At 40.6% G+C, this 19,683-nt stretch overlaps 1 protein-coding gene across 4 annotated transcripts in view; it reads right to left on the bottom strand.

The window, feature by feature from the left end:
• The window catches only part of sbno2b (strawberry notch homolog 2b), a 57,675-nt gene that overhangs the window by 36,523 nt on the left and 1,469 nt on the right, over nt 1–19,683 (bottom strand). For 3 of the 4 annotated variants that reach the window (XM_069679425.1, XM_069679424.1, XM_069679423.1), the window contains exons 2-3: nt 9,082–9,308; nt 8,299–8,387 (exon numbers count right to left, since the gene is read on the bottom strand). In XM_069679425.1, the coding sequence (XP_069535526.1) occupies nt 8,299–8,387; nt 9,082–9,189 (197 nt within the window). In that variant the 5' untranslated portion in view covers nt 9,190–9,308. Of the gene's footprint in view, nt 1–394; nt 481–8,298; nt 8,388–9,081; nt 9,309–19,683 lie in introns of those variants that run through there. The other variant, XM_069679426.1, reaches the window with a different exon arrangement.

A 19,683-nucleotide genomic window follows, 5' to 3' on the forward strand; every position in this document is an offset into this window, starting at 1 on the left:
TATGATAAAGTGTATCAGTCATAACACAGGATGATGTTCTCTGAAGATTGTGAGCGCTGTTTCAATTAAAAATGATTATCTTACACTACACCACTGTGTCATGTTATGTTTTTAGTAATTACAACGCAACACAACACAAAACACTTTCAGTTTTGTTTGTTGAAGAACAGAAAATAAAATATTAGAATAGACAGATGCCGATGAAATGAAGCTACTGAATATGATGTTTCAAGCAGCAAATAAGAAGTTTAATTGTTAATAATAAAAGAAGTTTTTAGAAACACACATGGCAAGTCAGACGGGCAGAAGTGTTCAAGGTTCAAATAGCACGGACAGAGAAGGCAGAAGAGAGACGTCTACAGAAAGTCAATAAATGGAGAACAACAACCCCTACCTGCTCTGAAAGTCCAAGTTCTGTCTTTCATTTATAACAACCATCCTTCTTCAGCCTTATTTTAAATCAAACACACGTCCACACACCTTGTGAGGTAGGAGATATTTTCACTTTCCCACTGAGTACAAGTCATCATAATGCAACAACTGACCTGGTGATAGTGATAAAAGCAAACTCATAACGAAAGCAAAACTAAACGTTTGCCTAGGTGGAACTGTAACCCTACCGTCCCACGTCCCTCTCAACCAATCATGTGCCAGGGCTCAGGCTCAGAGGGATTGAGCTTTGCCAAAGCTATTCACAGGATTTGGCTCTGTGTCCACAACCACAGGCAAGAGATCAGTGTGACTGATTGATTTAAGTTCAAAACACACCCAAAGGATGAAAGGGCAGGTTTAAGCCAGTGAAAAGAAGCTAGTTCACAAAAACATGGCTGTGAGGTTTTTTGGTGGGTCTTCACACAGAAAAATTCAATATGTAGCCATGCCCATGTTCAAATGTCAATCAATTTTTAGTGAGAATCCTTTATCAAAATTCTTAAAGTGTTGACCTCGAAGATCTTGTTCTATTTGGCGTCACCTATAATGATCAACGGTAATTGATATCCAGACAGTGTTGCATGTATGATGTCCACGGTTGGCTCCCTTTGTTACAGTTGTAACTCTTGATTTTCCTGGCTGACGGTCACTTTCCTTTTTAGACTGTTTGCCTTCATCTGAGCATCGAATTTGTTTCTTTTTCGTTGGATTTTCACTTATTTTTGAAGTTGTATCTGTAGTCATCGATCTTTTCTTTGTTTGTTCAGCCATATAAGATGACTGTTTACTCGCAACACTTGCAGAGGCCGGAAAAGCAGCCGCTTAGCTCCGCCTACCATCTCTGGCAGACCAAGCACTGCTGGGTGATGGAAAACGCGTCACTAACTAGGCGCTGCTTGTGATTTTTTCCGCAATAGTTGCACCAGACACCCAGTCCATAACAACACTGTATTCTGCAAATGCAAAGGCTTTCATCAGTGGGCCACATCACCATTGTGTTACCTCATTCGGAGATAGATAGTGACTTAACAGACATTTATTTAAATGAAAATCTTTGAGATTATTAATTTAAATCATCTTTTTGTATATAACAAAAACATTAAAATATAATTAACTACATGCTTACAGATTTTTGGCTGACCGCCGGGGACCGCCCTACAAATGGGTCTGTATGTGACTGACTGAGTGAGTGAGTGAGTGACGGTACCTTCAGAGCCGCAGAGAGAGAGAGTTGCGACATCGCAATGGCAGATCATGGAGCATATTGGACCTCCACTGATGCGACTCTCTGTCTATACGGCTCTGGATACTTTGTTTGGGAAGTAGGCGGGGCTGCTCCTCCGCTGCTTGTCTGCTGTCCTCACCTACATCTGCAGCGCTTACCTGCTTTCAAACATGTTGTCATCGGCCTCCTAAGGCCAGTCCTTTGTCACACATTGCCCACAAAAGCACACATTGACCTGATGCAGTCAGCCACATACTAGGTTTTGACCTAGTCTTGTTTTATATGTATAACAAAAGAAATAGTCAGCTCACATGCACAGATGATTACAAAAAAGAAATCTGTGCTTCGTCCACACAACATAAGAAGCCGGATTAATTGCTATAATCACTCAGACTAGTGAACGTAAATTAGAGGGAAAAAAGGTCACGACTCGTGAAATCATAATTTTAAAGATGTATAATTCTCAGAAGGATTATTGCTCTGTGAATAGTACCAATCGCAAATGCTGGAAATCCCCTTCCTGGCCCTTCAGCCAACAGTGACATGACAGTGATATTATTACAGCAGAAGATTTGGCAAGCTGGCATCAGCTGCTTTCCAACAATACAAAGCTGGTTAGGGGCTCTAAGCCAGAGGAGCTGATTGTCTTACTGTTTGTGTACATGTAGTCTTCTCATGCTACCTAGTTGTAGCTTTGAACAGATCATTATTTAAAACACTGTTATTGTTTCCTGATGCCCTGCTTTTTCCAGGCACGAAAGAATGTTATCTATAAAACTGTTCAAGATGATTTTAATTAGTGTTTTTTATTACTCGTTACATCCTAGAAAAACTGTTTTATTTGTTGACAACTTAATTAGGAACACAAACTCCAACTTCTTAGAAATGTGTCTTACTGTTTAGAAAGGAGCAACAAACAAGGACAAAAGACAACGCTTTGGTAAAATTCACAGTGGGGACACATAATCACATCTGACTGATGATCAGCAGAATAATACAGAGTTAACCGGACGCCTGTGACTGTAAAGCAACACCCAACAATAACAAACTGTTTTATTTTCCTTGGAAGAAGCCCTCCTTCTAGCCAGAGCAGTCATGAAATCTAACTCTCATGCTATCAACAGAGTGCAATAAATGAACTTTGAGTCATAGCACTGGGATAAACTCCAGTATGGCTGCGGGCTCTACCAAAAGGGAATAACACAGAGAAGGCAGTCAGCAAGTCAAAGCAACTTTTGGAGTAATGGTTAAAAACTCCACTTGATCCCTTGTCTCATTGAATCTAAAGACAATGGTTGAAGGGAGAGGCTGTGGTGTGCTTTTTCAGCAAATCTCTCCAACGCCTGGAAAATAAAGAACGTTCAATATCATAGAAGATAATGTATTCCTATTTCAGAGAGCTATGGTAATCTTATATACTGCACACAGTCTGGCCCTAAGCGTTTTTCATAGACAATCAGAAATAAACAGGACATTAAATAGAAGCAGATCAGTGGTCTGTTTCTAATTTTTCAGCTGTTAACAAACACCAAGACTCAGCTGTGGGACAACCGCATACTACCACAAACCTTTGCTGTACGCTAAAAAGATTTAGTGGGCTTTATATCTTTCTTTAAGAAAACAACATTATATTTAGGTAGTTGATCACATAATAATCAGAGAGGAGCATGTACGGTGTGGTCAGTATACAGTAGTTAGTCACGTCATTACAGAACTCAGGTGGGCTGAAATCTCAATGTGCTCTGAGCATGCAGGCAGGGGGCCGGGCAAGAGGCAGTCTTAGTACTCTTGTACTTAAAATTTTCCGGGACAACATAAATTATTTCCAGGATATTTGGTCATTTTAATCAATTCCAGGTGTTTCCAGGACTGGAAAACTAGTCTCTACATTTCCAGGTGGGAACCCTGAATATGCATCTGAAAGCTTCATCCAGAATATAATTTGTCAGCGGAGTGTTGAGAATGAAGAGGACATAAAAATCAAGGCAAAAGCTCACCGACCACGTCTTGACAACGCATGCTAAGGACAATCATTTACAGGAAAAAAAATGTTCTTGCAAATCAGGTTAAGTCAATATATTGTTTTATTTTAAGCTAATGTTTAGTTATCACTCCCTAGAACTTTCATTATCTCATATGTTTTAGCCCATTGCTAGCAAAACTAAATTATCCCACTTTCTCATTTTGTTTTAAGTGTGTCAGGATCTTGCTCGCATATCGTGGGCTTGATCCATACACTGGATCTCGTAAAGGCACAACAGGAAGCCCAACAATATCCTGTACAAGTTTGTCACAACAATGGCACAAACCAAGGGGCGGTAAAATAAAGGCTGTGCCGACATCATCAGTGGTGGTAGCGAAGGCCAGCCAGGATTGCAAGCAGAGACCAGTCAACTGTCTTCTACAATTTTTAATCCATGTCCCGACATCACTACTCTCGAGTTTATGGCTTCCGAAGAAGCTTCCGAAAGCGAAAAATATGACCCCCCCCACCCAAACTTTGAGGTTATCTGCTGTCGGACTTGAAGATTTAATACGTACAAGGTTTCGGCATTTCTCCCTATTCTGAAATCTTGCCAGGCACCCAGCGCCTAGTTACGGTTGCTAACGTAGGATTGTACAGTGGCTGTTCAAGGGAAGGGCTTAGCGAAGAGTCAATTATATCAATTTCAAGGAAGTCTTCTGCATCCTCACATAAATATCACGTGTCCCTGTGTCATAAGAAACTGCCTTGTATCAAGCAACATACTGAATAAGACCCATGAAGAAGAACCAACGCTGATTTCAGAAAGGTTCAAAAACACTGAACGTCTCTTCTTATTATGATTATTCCTATTAAGAAGGACATTTTTCTGTTTTTCTGCAAGAATAGCTGAAGGCTTACTGCTAACTCTGGCTGATCAGAGTCCTAATGACGTCTTAATCACTACTCATAAGAGAAGTTCCTAATGTGCACAGAGAACTGACGCATTCACACATTTCCTTACTAGTGAGATCTATTTAGTCCTCTGGACGTTTTCAATGGCCATGTGAGCAGACTATTACTAAGGGCTTCCAAGTTCAATTCATTACATCCAGACTGTACAGTACTCACTATCATTCTTTGTAGTCTGCAGATCATGGACGAATATAGTAGAGAATCGAGGGGCATGTGGAAAAGAGCCTGTCTAAATATCAAAAGGTTATCTGAGTGCAGAGGACCAGGACGACATGCAAAACTGGAGTTTTTAAGACGTCTGTCCTGTTTCACTTCCTGTGAGGTGATGCAGCAAAAATGGAGTAACCTCATGGTTAGAGTCCTGGTTGTTTGTTATAAAAAGGCAGCAGAATTATGCTGAATTAACAACTCTTCCAACCACAGGACACTGGTCTTGCCAGCAAAGGGCCTTTACAACACAGCTATGACGTCCTGAAAAAATATCTAATCTTAACCATACACACGATTATTTAGAAAAAGACTTGTGCACATAGTAAGACAGAGAGTGAGATGATGTCAGAAAATTGTACTCTGAGTGAACAAGAAAGCCACACACTCTGCTCTCACGTCATGGGGGGCTTGAACTTTCAAAGAAACACTGCACAGACAGCAATAACAATTCATAACACCACTACTTGATGACTGACGTTTAGTACGACACGTGTTTGGTAGTGACTTAATAAAATTTTTGATATTTTTCTTTAAAATAATCAGTTCTTATCCATTGAATCACAAAACCAATTCTGTATGTAGAAAAAAACGAAACCAAAAACCTCTAAAAAGAAAAAACACAAATGTGTTGTGTTGGCATTGGTAAAAAAAAAACGTGCCAACGTTAACAGGCTTTAAAGACACTGATCGTTACCATGATATGGCTTTCTGACGCAAGTAAACCTGTTACACAACTGTGATATATTGTTCAAAGCTGTACGTCCTTAAAGCACCTGAAAGATTTCGCTAAAAGACAATATAATATATTTACTGTTCGGCCTCAATGAAAACGCACTTTCATGCAGAACAGCTACATATGACCAGTTCACATGAGACTGCCCTTTCAGTTAAATGTTCACAGACACCGTTACACACCAGAACATGACAATAGTTCCACTACACTATCAAACCTGCGCTCTCTTACCCCAACCCTCCACTTGTTGTGTGAATACTATTTACATGTTCAGACCATTGAATAAAAATGTCATTCCTTACACCTGTTCACAAAAGTGGTGCAAAGGTCATACAAGCCCCACCACACATAAACCGTGTAAGAAAATTCATGATGACAAAATAGGATCAATGATTCGACTCTGTAATACCACTGAAGGTGTGCTGAGCTGTGACAGCGGTTCTCTGGCTAAATAGATGCATGGCAGCCACTGAAAAGGACTGCAATTCCTCCTATCCTGTTTATGGGCTGCTCATGCTACACGACTACTGTAGAAGATGTTGCACAGCGCTTAACTGCCACATACTCTTGCTCCGTCTGACACACACACACACACACACACACACACACACGCACACACACACACACACACACATTAAGGGGAAGGAAAGAGACAAGCACCTCTCATTTAGCGGTGAGGTCATAAACACAGTGCAAACTTGCAAGATGTTGAGATTAACCCACCTAGTAAAGCACACACCAGGCCACGCAATACAGGAAATGAGGGAGGTCTGATAAAGGGGACCATCCCCTAAGATGTGAGAAGGGGCTGTAGTCTCAGCTTAAATGTGATGTATTGGCCCTGATGGAGTTAGTTGACAGTTAACAGAGTACAGGAATGCAAAGATATGATCCAAATTAGGTTTCATGATTTAAAATCAATCATCATAAGATTGAAAAAGATGTGTTTGAAAAACTTCTGTTGAAACACATCATGCATTTAATCAAAATGATCAAAGTTTAACCTTTAAAGGCTAAAGCACAGCATTACTGTGCAGACACATTTTTTAGAGTTATACTTTTATATATTTTTATATTCAGAGTATTACACTCATAATGGACACAAACTTTACTCAATTAAGAGGAAGGTGAATCTTAACACTGAAGTTCAAGCAACAACCAACATTGTTATACTTCCCTTTGAACACTTGAACATTTGTCAGTAAGCAATAATGAACAACAAGCAGGTCATTATCCTGGAAATAAACCCTGACAGGGTGATGCAGGACCCCAACGCAAACATCTCTTGCTGTTTTTTCCCTCTCTTTTTCTCATTAACGGGTTGTGTTTACAATGTTAAAATTTATTTTGGCAGATGCTTTTGTCCAAAGTGACATACATCTGAGAGATAATACAACACAAGCAACGATCAAGACAGGAGGGAACAAAGTCAGTAAGTGCCAACAAACAGTTTCAAGTGCGATCGGAAGCTGGTGCTGACAGGCAGAGCACAGTTATTTGTTTGTTTGTCTTTTAATCATCATCAACAACATCAATAAAGTCAATATAGTCACCATCATCATCATCATCATGAATATTCTAATCAACATCAACAACATCCTCAATGTCATCATCATCAATAGCTTCAATATCTTTAAGTGCAGATATGTTCATAAAAGAGCTGGGTCTTTAGCCTTTTCTTAAAAGGTGGAAAGGGACTCTGCGGACTGAATGGAGTTTGGTAACTCATTCCACCACTGGGGGACTACAGAGGAGAAGAGTCTAGTTAGTGACTTAGGGCCCTGTGGTGATGGAAGTACCAGGCGCCTTTCATTGGCAGGGCATAGTGGGCAGGAGTGTAGACCTGGATGAGGGCGTAGGCAGGAGCCGTTTTTGTGGCCGTTTTGTAAGCGAGCAATAGGGTTTTGATGCGAGCAGCAACTGGGAGCCAGTAGAGAGATATGAACAACGGAGTGACGTGTGCTATTTTGGGTTGATTGAAGACCAGTCGTGCTGCTGCGTTCTGGATCATCTGCAGAGGTTTAATTTACGGGATATGGATTGATATGATTGGATGTGGTCCTCCTGAGTCTATCAGAACTGTGATCGTAGCAGCGGCCTATTATTCACAGCAGCGACCTACTATACAGGAAAAACAGACCGTGTGCCTCAACTGACCAATCAGAAATAGATATTCAACACAGCCTTGTTATAGGTATAAATAAACCCAAAACTTGTATTCCTCTTATCTAATAATACTATATTACTCTTTTGTAAATATTTTCTGTCACTTCATATGTGACTGTATCCTTGAAATGGTTTTAACAAATATGAATGCATAGTCTGTGTGTTCTATTAAGAGGGTCAATAAAAACAGTGGAGGAGAGTTTGTTCGCCCTGCGAGTGTGGCGATCTGAAGGGTAATGCATTATCACATATACACACCAATTGACAAAATGTTTAAAGGACACCCTTGACACACTCACACCACACATAAGAACTACTCACAGTATAACAGTATAACACCTTGGAGTCCTTGGTGTCCTGGGACATTTTGTTCATTCATGAGTGAAACTTGTGTGGGTTGTTAGCAACCATTTTTAACGCGTTACAGCGCTCGTTCTAAAGGTTATCGCCTGCTGTGAGTGCAGAACAAGGGATTTGTTTTGGAACTTCTAAGCCACCAAGTATGAACAAGTTCACTTTGTTGTGTTTTCAGATGATATGTTGTCATTCTTAATTCATTTTAAGTATTGAAAATAAGAGTTTGTATTAACTTACTGGTTTCCAGATTGCATAGGGCAGTGTATGCTGTATCCAGCCTGCTGAGAGTAGGATCCCCAGGAATCAGAGGAGGCATATATTGAACTCTGAAACAAAACAAATACAAACATTAGTATGTGTCAAACTACATTTTCATTTTAAATTCAATGCATGGCAAACTGCACTTGTTTAATAAGGAGTTATTCTTTTTATCGTTTGCACCAGGGAGTGAAACAGGACAGTTGTTTTGCATCTTAAAAAACTTTATACAGGATATTCACATTACATCAAGCCCTCTTCATTCCACCAGGTCTGACATAGAGTATGTTGACTTCATTTAGTATTACTGTGATTCTATAAGCCCTGAAATGGTCAGTTGAGCCAAATCACAAAAATGTTCCACTGCTTATTCTTTGTGGAATCTAGCCAGAAAGATTGTTTCCTTTTAATGCTATGACTTTTGACCCCACTGAAGTTTAACTGAATGACATTATATATGGTGCGGATACATGAGAAAATATTTGGGCTCATCTACATGGAAATTTCAGATTTCCTGAGAAGCTCCGCCTGTAAATTAATACCACAAGTAGGATCACTTCCTTTCAACACATTTCTGTTACATGAACCAGAAGTCACACAAACCAGTGCTCAGATTTGCAACTGTAACTAGTTCTGCAAATATAAACATTTTTTCAACAAAATGCTTATAGCAAGCTATAGCAAACATCAACATATTGAGAGGGTGCATTAAAATGAAAAATGGCATCTTAATAAAAAATCAAATGAAAAACATTGGCATACCTCCATGTTAGAGGAGGACACAGAGAACAAGCCGCTGTCTAGCTGAGGGCCTTCTGGATGCAGGTAGTTCTCCCCGTCCATGGCCAGAGCTGAGGGGAGGGTGGGCATCAGACCACAGCTTCACACATGACCACCAGCTGACTAAGGGTACATACCATCAGACCGTCACCCACGTGCTGGCTGTGTGCGGGATAGTGCTTCTAATACAGGCAAATGCTCTCCATGACCTGAGGAGTACAGCAGATATGGAGGGATGTAGAGGAAAGGGAAAGAAAGGAAATGTTGCAGTTTATTTTTCACAGCAAACATGGTGTTCAATATGGCATGAGAAGTTTAGTGTATAAACACATGTAAAACTGGTTAATAAGGCAATAGTGCTTATAAATATCAGAGTATGGACTAATTAATCTGTGATTTTCTTTCACCTGCAATGCTCCTTTAATAAACACACAGTGTAAGAGCTGTAACATAAGCATACAATGTAAAGGAGATGCAAGTCCATTTTCTGTAGGCCGATTATCACAGCCTGAATCACAAAATAGAAAAAATATAATTAAATTAGAATAACTGCTTGACATTTTTTTGGTTATTAAGTAACTTTTGCTATTTAAAGATCTGATCTGATCAGATAAAGGGTTGGTCTTCCTTTTAATGACTGATTGAAGTTGCCTTTGGTAACACACAGCATGAATTCAGGTCTTATTCATAATGCAGCGTGGGCTTATATGTATTGATTGACAGCCCTCATTAGCTGGTTGTCATCTGACATCACTGAAGGTTCACTGAGGACCAATTACATTCATGGCAGGAGGTCCACAACAGAGCGAGTCGGGATGAGGACTAATTATGGAGTTACGGTGCTATTTGACACGATATCCTGTCAATATTATGACTTGCATAATAAACTCCTTGTTGTTGTAGACTGCTGTATTTTGTGTTGTTTAATATCTGTACAAAACCTATACTTGTAATTTATAAAGTGTAATAAAGCAGCACAAGACCTTTTTCTTTCACTAACAGCTGTGTGTTTTTCACTACGTAAGCTGTTTGTTTCCGATATAATGACTGGTAAGACTGGCTAGACCAGACCATCTGGACACAGGCAGAAGGCTTCCTGTAATGCTAACAATGCTCTTTTATTATCATAACCCCTCTCTTCTCTCTATCACCATGATGATTTCAATAGTGGGTTGATTCTTTTGTTTACGTCACACATATCATAAATCTGCTACATGCAAACCCAAGTTGTACTCCTAAATGTATTATGTTGGCAAAGTATAAAAACTGAATTATGTGTTACGTCCAGGCTGAAAGCTTCAATAATAGCAGACACATTTCATCGTTTTGACTGCTTAATCTGTCCAATCTCAGCACTTCACAGTGCATGTCTGTGTAACGTCAGTAACACTCCCTTGCCCCATACTAATTATTCTGTTACCTCCCTTCCCCTCTCCGTTCCTTCCCCCAGTTTGCTCCCAATCAGGAACAGGCCAGACGTGTTCACTGGGGACAAAGCCAGGGTAATAAATCCTAATAGAGTTTATGAGGGTCCAAATAAGAGGGCCTTTGTGTGTGTGAGTGTGTGCATTTGAATGTGTGTCTGAGAGAGATGGAGACGTAACCAAACATATTCAACGTTCGCACAGCCAACATACATAAGAGAGGCCATTTTACCCTCAGGCTGCCAGTCTGATACCGGCCGGATAAGGGTTAAGCAAATGTGGGAAAGCCCGACGCAAAAACCATTTGGCTAACTTTGCAGGTAGGAAGTCTTGAGCAAAAGGAAATGAGATATTTTCTGAATATATATAAACAGCTCCCAGCCTCCGAGGTCCAGATGTAGGCAGGGAAGAGGGAAGTAAAGCAGCTCGGGGCAGTCAGGGAGTGTGTATTGAGAACTCTGTGGTGTCGGTTTGGTGTGTCAGAATTGTAGTCAATGCAGCACCCTGAGGGCGCTGAGAGCCGGATGCATCAAAGGTTAAAAAGGATCTTGCAAGTTGAGCTGGGTCAGTGGTTCATATTTTCCTAAACCCCTTTCAGCCAAACTTGCAGGGCAGGCTACGTGTGACGCATCAATCTGAGCGGGTTAATAAAATGCAACAACGGTAGAAAACAAGAGATGGAGATATAGAGAATGCAATAAGTGAAACTAATTTCATTTAATGTAATTATGTGTAATTCTTCTGAATTCTGTGGTTAAGCAGTTATCTGTATGTTAAGTCTCAGAACGTCTGATCCAGGGTATGATAATTTAATTAAGTGTGTATAAAAGGGGTAATTTAGAAAGCTCTTTTCAGCAAACATCTGTGTAAAGACCAGCATACATGCCAGTAGTAGTAGTAGTAGTAGTAGTAGTAGTAGTAGTAGTATACATTCCACAGCCGCAGAAGTAATTTGATCAATAAGTGTGACAGCTTTAAACACTCCCAGCTCTCCTTATTACCCTCTACCCATCTACTTCATCCTCAAATCTCAAACTTCTTCCCCATGCCTTACCATCATTCCCTCAACCACCCGTAGCCGCATCCCCCCTCCTGTACCATGTTAGTCTCCTAGCAACAGAAAAATGTCTGTCTTTTGCTGTCCCCTGTTCCCTAACCCCCACCCCTCACAGCAGGCCTCTGAGGATAATCGATACTGATCATTGTAAGGGTGGTCCCAGAGATCCTCTTCCTGTAAGGCCTGTCATTACCAGAAAAGCAGCAACAGCCCCTACTGCTCCTAACCAGTGCAACAGGGAGAGGGAGGTGATGAAGAGCGCTATCAGTAGGGAGAAGAGGGTTGGAGATATGGGAGTAAGAAAACAAAAGATGTAGAACAAAATGTGCTCGCTGCAGCACAGGGGACACGATGAGTTCATACAACATTGTAATGTTAAAAAATCCGTTAACATTGTTAATATCTGGATTAAAAGTCTGTATAAGAACTGCTTAACATAATGTGTATAATGCTGGTGAGGAGGATGAGGCAATTTCAGAAGAGCGAGAGACAAAGAAAGAGACAGACAGAAGAGTCTTTGCACTGTAATCTGTTAAATCTGTTAATTACTTCAAAGGTTAGTGCCGGTTTTTGTACAACCCCCTCCCATGTGTGTCTCCCTCCACCCCTCTCAGTGGGTGGCCTGGAGCAGAAGCTCACTGCAAGAAAGATGAGGCCTTTTCTTGGGCAGTAATTGTACAGTCTTTAAGAACTCAAACAAGCCATACATTTATACTGAACATGCCAACTTACACAGTGTAATTAATCTAAACAAAAGGCCTGCTAACATGGAGATTTAGAGCTGTTGGAAACGGTATTTCCAGCAGTGTGGCCACTCTCTTTGCCAGTTGGTTCCCTTGTTGTGTGAGTCACTGTGCCTGTCTGTCAGCCAGACAGAGGTTAACAAGCAGCACCTCTGTCACTTCAAAACACAAGATGTCTGTTTACGATGTCCGTTTTTGGTTACAGCAGCCAACATTTGCCTGCCTTTAGGATTGGTAGGAGGTAAAAAGCTGTCTGCGGTAGGAAAGAAAATACGTTGGTGGCCTTTGGTGAATATCAGTGGTGGCCAGAGCACATGGGGATCATCCAGGGAAGTGTGACTTCCTTAAGCTGCTAAGTCACGATTAGCGCTCACGAGGAGAACAACCACCCTGCCTGGCGCGTGTGGCATCACATTCACAAACACACACTCACATGTGGAGTGTTGATCATACTTCCACAAACAACAAAGTTATTTTTGTATATGCATTTATAATAGATGAGGGCTGTTTATCTTGTTGTGTACAAGAAGAATTTTCCTTGCTTTTACCTTAAAAGCAGTGGCAAGTGTTTATAGGAAATACATGACAGTGTAGAAGATACGTAAGTCAAGACAAAAGCCCATTTACGATTACACTTTCTTTGTTTTTGCTTTGTTTGATGGAGATAGTATAATTGCGTGGGAAACACATTTAATGGTCGGTTATATGGCAGAAAATGTGGGTTATTTTATTATGGGCAATGGCATTAGGGTTGATGTATCACCTATAGATATCTTTGTGTCTATCTGGTATGCACTGTGAGTAAAAGCAGATGCAAAGCAGTATGGGCTGCATGCATGAGTCCAGAGCAGACATAGCTGTTGCTCTCGTGAATGAGTCTAGTGAAAAAGGTTTGGAAAAAGTGAGGAGGAGGAAACACAGTATGAAGTGTACTACACTAAAGTTTCTCATGTAACAGCCCTCTAATGGAATCTGTCATGTTCCGCTGTCGTCTGCATCTGTCTTCACTAATAACAAGCCGTCTGACAACAATCATTCAGTCCAATGCCGACACTCACTCATCACCAATCTAAATCCATCAGCATCACCGGTAATCAGGTTAGAAGTGATCAGGGCCCAGCTGCCCAGCACCAGAGCAGCAGGGGGGCTGTTAGTTGGTTATGATTGCCGAGAACGGCTGGATTCATTAGCGACTGCGATGAAATATTCATAAAAGGAACAAGTTACTTCCCAGGGAAGCACGGGGCCTGGTCATTGAAAACAGCCTACATTATTAATCACCACCTTTTTCGACACAAAAGGCCCATACTTGCCTGTGCTCACACACACACACACAGAGAACGACACACAGACATGTACCCTTAAGCACATACATGGAAGGACATAGGCTTTAGCTACCAATCTGTTCCTGTTCCCCTCCCCACAGACAGAATTTCCATTCAGTATTACAGACACGGCCATAAAGAGGCTTTGAACAGCCCGGTGAGTGAGGAGGACACTGGATAAAGAATAATGATCGAATGGCTGTGTAACCTTATCTACTGTCTTATCAAAAGCCGGGAAATGGAAACAAATTGGGTTTTAAGAGCCTGTTGTTATTGCATTTCGCCCGTTCAAATATTTATCAAAGAGGCTCTGTGGCCAGGGACAGGACACAGGAACACATCCAACAAACAGGCAGTCATTTAAATGATTTGGTCTGATTGAAGTTGGAAGATTTAGCTACTTACAAAGGGATAACAGTTAATCTTAATTAGATTCTCATCAACCCACTCCAAGTGGCTCTTCGGCACCGTTTTGCCTTGTTGATGAATATCTTTGTGCCCACAAACACCCGCTGAACGAGACATTAAAGTGATTTATCCATAAAAGGGGAACTTAATCGAGCTCTCATGGCTCAGAGGATGCCTTTGTTGTGGTAAATAAAGGAAGGAACAGGTTGGGAAAGAGGGCCAGGGAGCAAAGGGAAAAGAAAGGTGTGGATGGAGTAGAGTTTGACAATAAAGACTTACAGGCAAAAAAGTTCGTAGTGGCTTAATGACACACATTTAGTAGGAAATCCCTCTACTTCTACCAGCAGCAGCAGCACCCACCAGAAATAGATCAAAGACGGACTAGATCAGAGAGAGAATGATCCACTTAGCTGCCTTTTTGGCCCGTTTTCCTCTGTCATCTAATTCCTCAGAATAGAAGGACAAATGCTAGACGTGTGATGCTCGGCTCTTTATTGGTCTGGTTCAACTTGTTAGCTGAACCAGAGAATAGCTTATTTTACCTAAACAAATTTGTAAACAAAGTACTGAATTTAGACTTGACATAGCAATTCATTATGTCTTTTATTTTGGCATGTAATAATAATGTATCCGTCTCAGCTTATGTAAATTCATTTTTTGTGCCATTTTAAAAGTTTGCATTACATTCACATCTTCACACTCTATACCATCTCCTTCACCAGCCAAATACTATATATCAGTCTCTATGGCCCCATTTTCCTTATGTTCCTCCTTTCTCCCTCCCTCCTGTCAGAGCAGGCCGCTGGCGTTGGCTGTTGCCACTCACCCAGTCTGACCCCCAGTTGGATTCTGGTGGTGATTGAAGGCAGCCGGTTCCCCGACTCTGAATCTCCACCCCTTGCCCAGCCCTCTCAGTCGTGGTTATTCAGAGAGTCAGTCATAACACCAGGCACAAGCTATCAGATGCACATTTCACAGGCTAACTACAAAGCAACGGGGAGCAAACATAGGCTGCTGAACTGGAGTGTATGACACAAAACAGGTTTTAAGCATACATTGATAGAGTATACGTGGCTGCTTTTATGTGACAGCAAGTCCAACTGTTGAAAGGCTTCATTTCACAGAACAAACAGGAGACATTTTAAACTGGAGCTTATCCTGAAATGGGAACTGGTGCAAACCTGCATCTCCGAATTTCAGTAGTGTCTACTCCTTACACATATAAAAATATACTTATAATATCCTGTGGCGAATTCACAGAAGAGTAAAATTCTGTAAGGGAAGCTTCACTTTGCTGAACTCTGCCCTACCGCTGCTCAAATCCAGACAGTACTTTACTCCACTCCGGTTGACCTCACTGCTCTGGCAGGCGTGAGAATATTGCAGCACATGCACAGCGTCAGGAAGCCTGTCTGTGTCTGTCTGTCTCTGCCACTTTGCTATGCTCAGTTTAGTTCACCCGTCGGTATATCGACTGAGGCTGCTTTAAAAAAAAACATCCCTGCACGCCAGTAAAGACTTGTAGACAATTGACCACATGTAAGCCTTTCTAAAGAATGATACAAAAATATTAAGGTGGAAGACGAATCGAAGGGGTCAAAAATCCATTAAGTGTACATAATAAAATCTGTGAGAGATTTTTATAAAAGGAAAGGGAGTTTCCACTGACAAACTTACTGATTAACTGCTATAGCATATTAAACAGGAAAATATCATGCATGTTTAATGCATGATATTTTCCTGTTTAATATGCTAGTTCAATAAGTTCTCAAATGCAGGCACATGATTATGACTTACATTATTTTAGGTTATCCAAGGCAGACCTACTGTGAGCTATGATTAGGTTTTGTATATTATATGTGTATGTGTGTAAAGCTGGTTTAGACCTGTTTCTGATTGTTTCACTGAAGCTGTATTATGTCACTGCAGATATATATGTATGACTGAAGATGAGTAACAAGTCAAAGCAGAAGAGAATGTCCAAAAAGTGTGCAGAAATAGTAATAGTAAAGTTTGTCCACCAGAGAGCGGTGGAAAGTTTCATTTTTGATTTGAATTTGTAGCCTCACTCAGTTCATCTTTCAGTCTGAATACTTTAAAGTAATCTTCATTAAAGACGTAATCTTTTGCATATAAAAAACATATTACAGATTCACGGACGACATCATCTTTTACACTTTCAGTCATCAATTTTTGTATCACTCTAAAATCCCCGTTGGTCTATTTATGCATGTAAACTTTACCATACTTCATAAGAAACCTGAATTCCAGGGTAGTACCGATTCATGCTTCTGCATAAGTGTTGTAATGTTTGCCAGCTTCGTTTCTGCTTTGGCTCATAAGCACTTAATCACAAATCCCACCTCCACCCCTGCCTCATTAACTGTAACAGATGAGTTGAAGACGGGGAAAAAAAAACTAACTGTTGCACTGTAGCTTATCTTAGAAAAACAAAACACACATGAATCAAGACCGATATGAGTGTAATTGAACCTTTCTTTAAGGTATAAGGTTAAAAAAACTGGCTGCCAACTGCAAATACATAAGGCAGGACAAGGCAGGTAAAGGTTTGTAGCAGGGTTTCGATGAAACTGAAGTGGCTTGGAGAAGCTTTGTATCCAATGCAGACTGACAAACAAGATGTTTTCTCTCCTAAACGGACATGTTTAAAATAAATATCCTGAGGATCAAATTGTAGTCAGTTTTTCAGAAAACAGGAATGGCAAACATTTACTCATACTGTATTGTTTGTAAAAGATAATTTAGAACAACTAAATGCAAATACAGGATTCTTCTCTTTAGGAAACAGAGTGAACAAAAATCAGCATTTCTGCCATTTCAAAGCACAAACACAACAAATTCAAAATAAATAAAAGTTTGGGCTAGGGAAATCCATTGGCAAAAGCTGATTTCCTTAAGATTTACTTTGTTCATGGTGTGATATTCACTTAACATATTAGCCGACACCGTGCCCTCACAGCAGTCAGAGTACGATAATAAAATGACTGTGGTCCGGGTATTACTGCACCAACTTTGTTACAGTAAACCGATTTCCTCAACATTTGTGGTCAAGCTGTGGGCATAAGACAAGACACGATCTTAAAAAGGCTCAGTACGTTCACCTTTCACTAGTTTTGAAGCAGCCACATCTCACAAGATCTCACTTTGGTTATTTCCCTTGGTCTATTTCTCTCATGATTGCTCAGAGCAGAGAAGGGTGTATGTATCTTAGTCATATAGACTATTGGCATTAAACTTTCTGCACCTAGGTTTACCACGGCTCTTACCTTACTATATGAATAAAAAACACTCAGAAGTGATAATACAAAAATAAAACATGGAACTAAACTTCCTTATTTGGAAATATCAACATCAAACCTTGCCCTCCATTATAAATCCAAATACTCACAGTACTTGTACATTCAACACAGGTCCAACATGAAGGGACAATGGTTCTAAGGTCATTGACTTAACCAAGATCAGGCTTGACCCTGCACACGTAACAGATTGCCCAGTTAGGGTCAACATGGGACACTTTAGAAGTTCCAATCTTGTGTAAAATATGCAATAACAATATTGTGAGGCATCAAGTCTGCCATGCAGACAGCACAGCAAAGAACTGTGTTTGAAAAACGTATGCCATACAAATGTGGCATATACTGGTATATGACTACTCTACTAATATACTAACACACTTTTTACAGTCCAGGTTGTATGTCAGCCTTCAAAAAACTGTTAGTCTTTCCCTGTTTATCACAATAATAATAATGATAATATGGTTATAAATCCAAGCTAACTGACAAGATGACAAAGGTTTACCTGAGAAGTATTCAGTCATCCATCAATGCGGACACTAATATTTTTGTTATGTTCCTTCCTGGAATTAGTCCCATTTTGCAATCCTTGTTTGCTTTACTAAAAAGGATGTTGACACACTTTTTCCACAGACAACTATAAAGCAAGGTGGTGGGGAATGCCAGCGTGAGGCATGCTCTCCTGCATTTCAGCCATCTCTCATATGGCTCTATGTGGACAGATCCACATGTCCTCCTGATCTGGATACTAATCTGGACATGGGATACTCAACAGCCCATTGTTAAGGACCTGTTTGATTCTTGTCGCAGTGAAGAAGGACACTATGGCCACATACTCCCAACAACTGTGCCTTGTTCTTTCACTGTCTTCTGACAAAACAAACATCCATGTTATGTTTAATACATGAACTATTATCTAATGAAGGCCAGATTCTGGGAAAGCAGGAACTGAATCAAATGTATTACCTAGCCCTGATTCCCCTCCTCCACTCCATATTTTTCACTCTCACTCAAATCAGCCCATGGGCCATAAATGAGATTTATCACTGGCACCAAATGGGGAGGGGTGGAAAAACGGGCCAGCAAAGATGAAGGGAGAAGGAGAATGAAGGCCAAGTTACAGAGAGCAGGGGGCATGAGCCACGGTAGTATCACAGTGATTATCACGAACCAAAAAAAAGCATATGCCATTTCCTGGGGGAACTTTTGTTGTTGTTCGAGGGATTAAATCAAACCCGGACATTACATTTATGAAAATGAATAATTCAGATGATGTCATAGCTCTTTTCATTTGCTCATCCTGCTTAGTGTAGTACCCCCATGTTCTCTGTGTTCATCCTTCAGTTCCTGTAGGCTATAAACACAGTATCAACAGATCCTGTGTGTTGTGACCCTTGGAGTCCCTGCAGGGCAGCAGCCATCAATGGTCTGTCACTGTGAAATTAGAAGAGAGGGGGGCTGTGCAGGACAAGCACATAACTTAACTCTCACACACATTCATGAACAAACACAGGCACTGTTCTGAAGTTACCTGTACTATGTCTGCTCTGGCAGCCTCGGAGGGATGCATTTGCAAATATCCTTAAAATATTACACGGCACACTGGTTGGTTTTGCCAAAAGATGCCAGTATTTCATGTGTATTATCAACTGTTTTGAGAAATACTTAAGTTGCAAACAAATGAAAGAAAGCCCTATTTCCTGCCTGATGGGTTGTAACAGAGAACAGGCATCTCATAACCATGCAGTGTTCTGGGTTCTGGACAGGTTAAAACAAACAAAAAAGGACAGTGGGTTTTGTTTTGTCCTGTATTGTGTATTTCTGTTTGACCATTCAACAGTTTAATAGTCTGCCTGTTGCGATTAGAGCTAACATTGGGGGGGAGAGAATGCAAGAGGGATTTGACAGCAAATGACACCAAGGCTATTGACTTGCCAAGAAGCGAACATGTTATTCACTTCACAGTCAACAAATAGTATCCATCCACAAGAGGGGAATGACGTCACATAATTAGAAAAATAGCCAGCCACCATAGCAATCAAATATATGAAGGCTTAGCGTGAGGCCTGACTAGCCTTCGCTGCAGGCAAACAGACACTGGAAACTAAAGAGTGAAAATTGCAGGAAAGAAAACATCTAGAGGGGACAGCTTTTTCATTTCTATAAAAGAGCTACTTTCATTTCCTCCTGGTCACTCCAACAGTTTTCTGAGTCATCCCAAAACATCCCTGCATGTATAGTTTCTGTCACACGTTAAGGCCAAGACTTCATCATATTTATATTTAAATTACTTAAACACCAGTGACATGTTTC

Source organism: Semicossyphus pulcher, unplaced genomic scaffold (genome assembly GCF_022749685.1).
Source record: "Semicossyphus pulcher isolate SPU_LCO1_2020_fin unplaced genomic scaffold, fSemPul1.0.p SCAF_4, whole genome shotgun sequence".
In the NCBI taxonomy this organism is placed as follows: domain Eukaryota; kingdom Metazoa; phylum Chordata; class Actinopteri; order Labriformes; family Labridae; genus Semicossyphus; species Semicossyphus pulcher.